Here is a 6,000-nt window from a genome sequence, read left to right as displayed (position 1 = left end):
GTCACCCGGGGATTTCAGGTGTTCTAACGAAACATCCTACCCATCGAAATGATCTACGCAACTTTTCTCGAAGCTTACCAACTGTTCGTCGATTTGTTGGCACACAGAGACTATTCATTTACTGTATTTCAGTAATATGTATGCTTTTCTTAGCCTTACTACATTAATGCATTTATTACAGTTTAACTGCATAGGTATTTACTGTCAACATTTTATAATTTGTGTATTTTGCATGTGTGACTTTTAATCTTGTTCAGGCCATTGTATCCATGCACGAGTAATGACCATCTTGTGAAATCTTTGCATCAGGCTGTGTCTCTTTCGGGCATTAAATGATGCATATACTGTAGAATAAATTGACAAGGTAGGATACTTCGACAAAGTAGCACAAATCGTCAGAACACCGGGGCTGAGGTGTGTGTGCAGCCAGCGTCTGAAGTGCTAGGCACTGAAGCACCATCACCGCATGGAGTCACGTCATCGGCACGGGGGTTGACGTTTGTATTATTATAGAATATTTCTATATTATATATCTATATGTAATATTACATAAAACAGAATAAACAGACCGTGGGCAGCGACTCGCTTTTTCACGTCGACTTTCATATCTGACCGTTTCTTTTTTATTTCGGGAACTGTGCGTCTCCCCCACGATGTGTCACTCCATAACTTCTTTTTCTTACTTATACCTTTTCAGTTTCCATTTTTCTTACTTATACCTTTTCAGTTTCCTACTATTTTCGTAATCTGTTCGATACTATCCTACTCAGTGGATGCTACTCAATCTGTTTCGACCTGGCAACGCCTCCAGGGAGTCATGGTGACGTCGTGGCTATTGATTGGTTCCGGTGTTTTTCGTCACACGCGCGACACGAATGTAGGCGAAGTATTGTTGATATCGGCGCCATTTTTAAACACTTACGTCAGCTGTGCTGATCGATTTTGATTTTATTGTCTACAGTATGGAATCACAGGTTCACTGGAGTCCAGAAGAAGTGCAAGCGCTTATTACAGTTTGGGCCGACGATAACGTACAGCGTGACTTAGAAACGTCCGTCCGTAATGAGAAAGTGTATAGAGAAATCTCCAAGAAGCTGCAGGAGATGGGCGTTGTGCGCAGTGTCAAACAGTGTCGAGAGAAAATAAAGAAACTGAAACAAGAGTACAGAAAGATAAAAGACAGTAATAATAATAACAACGGGAACAGCTTTGAACGCAAATCCGCCAGCTGGTACAACGCTATGGATGCTGTTCTCCGACAAAGATCAGGAAGTTCAGGCGGCAGTCTGCTGGATTCGGCTACAGTTTTGGAAGCAATTACTGGGGACGCGGACAGCTGCAAGTTTACGTTTCTGTGCAAAATGCAGTCACAGGTACATTGGACATCAGACGAAGTCCAGGCACTTCTTGCCGTTTGGGCCGATGACAATGTCCAGCGCGATTTGGAAACTAACGTTCGTAACGAGAAAGTATACAGAGAAATAGCAAAGAAGCTGGAAGACATGGGCATTATGCGAACTGTAAAGCAGTGTCGAGAAAAAATTAAAAAGCTGAAACAAGAGTATAAAAAAATTAAAGAGTATAACAGAAGAAGTGGCACTGAACGCAAATCTGCCAGCTGGTACAGCGCCATGGACTCCGTTTTAGGGCAAAGGCAAGTAAGTTCAAACGGGAGCACACTGGATTCGACTACAGTGTTTGAGTCGATCAGTGGGGATACGGAAACATGTAAGTTTGCTGATAAAAATAATGTACTTTCTGACATTTTTATCTATGTAGATACAGTGTGTATTTTTATTTAACGTATGCGTATTCACAAGTGTGGTCTGTCACGAAACCTGACACCAAAAGATCAGATCGATTGGGTCATGTGCTGTGAACAGATCTTTTCCAGAAACACTTACAGTGATGGAAAGACCGACCTGTCTTAAAAAAAAATCTTAAGTATCGGTCTACAGTACTTGCGTAACAGACATCGTGTGTGTATATTTACAGCGGGGAAAAGAAGTGTTGAACGCGCCGTTTTTCTCAGTAAATATATTTCTAATGGGGCTAAATTTACACCAAGTAATCTGCGCATATAAAGGAATCAAAGAAATAATTTCATAAATTATGTGTAATAAAGTGGAGTGACACAGGGGAAAAGTATTGAACACATGACAAAAAGGAGGTGCGAAAGGCATGAAAAGCCAAAAAAACCAACTGAAATCTGTCAATATTTAGAAAGCAATCCTGCACCCTACTGTATGTGTGTATCTATATATGTCCACTACCACTTAAAAGTTTGGACACTCCCAGAAATGTTCATGCTGTTGATAGAAATTGATACTTTATAAAGAATACAGTACATCAAACTGATTTAAAGTTACAGCCAGGGCATTACTAGTGTTGCTGATTGCTATTTCTGCTTAAAATTACTGATTTAAATTTTTTATTCACATATGATTTAAACACCTGTAATGTGTTTGTTTCTCAGACTACAAACTTATCCTCTTATGTAGTTGTGCATCTGAGGTCACCCCCTTCGTTTTCATCCTGGTTAAATCCACCTTGCCATCTTCTGTCAAGGTAATAATAGGCATCTATATAAAAACATTCAGTTTCAGTCTGTCACAAGTAATAACCCACTTTGCTAAAAAAAAAAAACGGCAACAGACTGACACATGTGTAGAGAAAGCTGTTGCAGTTTGAGCATTTCTGAACCGAGAACTGAAGTTTAGGGATGCGAGTACCTTGCAACCCAAATTAACTGAACAATAGGTATCAGCTATGTTAATGCAGTTGCAAAGGTTTCTCTAATTGTTTAGAATACAAAAGAAAAAACAATTAAGGATAAGCTAAGGGAGTTACGGAAGGACTTACTGCTGGAAATTGAGCTTTGCTGTCGTGTCATTAAAATTAGTAATTTAAAGAATAACAATTAGAAACACTAGTAATTTATTGGCTGTATTTTAAAATAAATTTAATTGTATCACAATGAAAATAAAATATCAAATTCTATCAAAATCATGAAAATGTATGGGTGTCTCCATACCTTTGACTGGTAGTGTAAGTTTAAGGTTCTGTTTGTATCATTTTATCCTCAGTCATTTATTTACAACAGATATTTACATTTTTGAATGTATATGTCAGCTGGGTAGCTTTATCTCCCTTTATTCTGTACATGAAAGGCAATAGTCCTTTATTTCATATGAATCACTCTTTGTAGATAGATAGATAGATAGTTAGACAGATATATAAAATTTTATTTTTACCTGGGGAATATTTGACCACAGCAATTCAAAGTATTGAAAACAGAGCATGATTAAGTACACAACAAAAGGTAACATTTGTAAAGTCTGCATAAGTAAGCATATTTTTTACATACAAATACAGCATTAAGCTCCATTCAAGTTTGATGGTTAGTTAATAACAACATTGTCACATATTAATTTTACACTGTTTTTTGAGTTAAGAACACACTTGTAAAAGAATAACTGTTATAGAAACTGAGCACAACATATTAACACAATACAACATAAAACATAAGACTAATTTAGAAGGAGAAAAAACAGAATTGTAGGAGTACTGCAGCGTTTCTTAAACTTAGTCCTGGGGTCCCATGTGGTTACAGGTTTTTGTTCCAACCAACTTCTGTTTTTAACTGGACACTTAGCCTAATTAGGCAAGCTCTTATTTCCTAGTTTCTTTGTTTTGGGTTCAATTTAGGAATTACAAAACTAGGTTTTATAATTATTTATTAGAATACCAGGCATTTATGTATGTTACATGGGGATAACTTATTGTTTTAATTTTCAGCATCATCCTGATTTTATATCATGCTTTTTCAGGGGTTCTGATTATTTAATCCATTATTTACTAATGAGTATTTTAGAATTTCTGGTACTGAAGGTTTTGCAGCTTTTCAGCATTAAGTTTTGTTTTTCCAGGTACCCACTCTTCTTCTTTCTCCACCCATTCTACCCTGCCTTCACTCTCTTTTTCACCTCTCTTCCACAATCCCCATCACTCTGTAATGTTGATCCCAAGTATTTAAAGTCATTCACCTTCACCAACTCTACTCCCTGCATCCTCACCATTCCACTGACCTCCCTCTCATTTACACACATATATTCTGTCTTGTTCCTACTGACCTTCATTCCTCTCCTCTGTAGAGCATATCTCCACCTCTCCAGGGTCTCCTCAACCTGCTCCCTACTATCTGCTTGGTGTTAATTGGCATTATACGGATATAATAAAGGTGCAAACTACACAGAAAGAGACAAATTAATAGGAAGTCAACAAAAGACAGTTAAGTATTTAAAGCTACAGCAAAACACAGATTTTTAAATTTCTTAATAATACAAAAATCACATTGTTGTGCTTTTCTGAATGCAGAATAAGAGAAGAGTAGACAGTCCAATAGTAAATAAATTGGATCACATAGTCTCATTGTAAAATGAGATAGTGATTGTGAAACTGGTTAGAAGAAAAAATCTGCATCCATAGCAGGCTCCCAGGACTGACTTTGAGAACCACTGGAATACTGATAACACTAGAGTACACTAATCCAATTAAATCTGCAGAAGAATTTTCTTTCTAAATAAAAGTAGAAATTGTAACTGATTATTTTCACCCTGGAAATCAATATTCTCAAAGCTTTATAATTAGTTTGGACAAACTACAGCAGAAAGAAAACATGTTATTTCAAATTGGACAGGAGAAGGAAATTCTTTTTGGAAATAGTTTATTCTGTTTACATTATTTCAAAACGTTTCTGTTAACAACTGCTACAAAGAGGGCTGCAAGCAAAGCTGTTATCAGCTATAGCATTTTGATTACCACTAGACTCATATTTAGTCACACATATAATTTACACCTCTCCAGAGATAGCTGAATTGTTTAAAATGATTCCCACAATCTTTAAACTGCAAGTAGGTTATACTTTTGATGGGTAAAGGGTGCAAAGCCACTGTTTGAAGTCAATAGTGGACATTACAATGAATTCAATGGAGAATGTCAACAATGTGGGCGAGTTTAACTAAACCTTGAAAACACCTGTTTTGATTAAACATGTCTCCCAAACATTTCTAAACAGATCACAATATTCCTGTCGTCGATTATTCACACACATCTTCAAATAATGGGTTGATCTTTTTAAACCAACTTCCACTTGTTTTTTAAAAGGTGTTTCATTCCAGACTCGTCTGCTCCCAGTTTAAAACATCTCGCTTCATCCAATATCTAAAAATGTTTCGTAGAAAGCAGACGTAGTGTAACTGCTATTAGGAGTGGGCTACAGTAATCCCTCGCTATATCGCGTTTCGACTTTCGCGGCTTCACTCTATCGCGGATTTTATATGTAAGCATAACTAAATATATAACGCGGATTTTTCGCTGCTTCACGGGTTCTGCGGACAATGGGTCTTTTTACTTCCTGTACATGCTTCCACAGTTGGTTTGCCCAGTTGATTTCATACGAGGGATGCTATTGGCGGATGGCTGAGAAGCTAACCAATCAGAGCACGCAGTTAAGTTCCTGTGTGCTGAATGCGGTGTTAACCAGGAAGTCTCATCTCGCTCATTCAGCATCAACGTGTTTCGTTGTGTAAAGAGTTGTGCTCTTTTGTGCTTATCTTTGTGCGTAGTCAAGCCCTTCATTAAGGCTTCAAAACGATCTGCTCCTGCTAATGCTTCAGGGTCTGTGCCCAAGCGCCAATGGAAGATGTTAACGATTGCTGAAAAGGTAAACATTTTGGATTTGTTGAAGGAAGGGAAAAGCTACACCACTGTAGGACGCCATTACAGCATCAATGAGGCTACGATTTTTTTTATTTAAAAAGTAGGAAAGGAATATAAGATGTACGGCCACGGTGTCCTTTTAACCAGGGTGTAAAATGAGTTGTAAGTGGATGTAATAAGGCAGTAGTCAGGAATCTGCTTTAGGGATTTGGATTGAAGAAGAATAAAGGCGGTGCTACACAGTTGCCTGAAGTGGCTCCTTTAGAAGGGCTGTAACGC

At 37.6% G+C, this 6,000-nt stretch overlaps 1 protein-coding gene across 1 annotated transcript in view; it reads left to right on the top strand.

Annotated features, from left to right (window-relative positions):
* The first annotated feature begins 902 nt into the window (after nt 1–902).
* Nucleotides 903–6,000, top strand: part of LOC120514940 (zinc finger and SCAN domain-containing protein 29-like) — a 28,865-nt gene continuing 23,767 nt past the window's right edge. Inside the window, exon 1 of the mRNA XM_039735598.1 lies at nt 903–1,728. Within this exon, the coding sequence (XP_039591532.1) occupies nt 963–1,728 (766 nt within the window). The 5' untranslated portion in view covers nt 903–962. The remainder of the gene's footprint in view (nt 1,729–6,000) is intronic.

The sequence above is a fragment of the Polypterus senegalus genome, chromosome 14 (genome assembly GCF_016835505.1).
Source record: "Polypterus senegalus isolate Bchr_013 chromosome 14, ASM1683550v1, whole genome shotgun sequence".
NCBI lineage: Eukaryota > Metazoa > Chordata > Cladistia > Polypteriformes > Polypteridae > Polypterus > Polypterus senegalus.
Note: the sequence above shows the minus strand (reverse complement) of the source record. Positions and strands in the feature narration are given on the sequence as shown.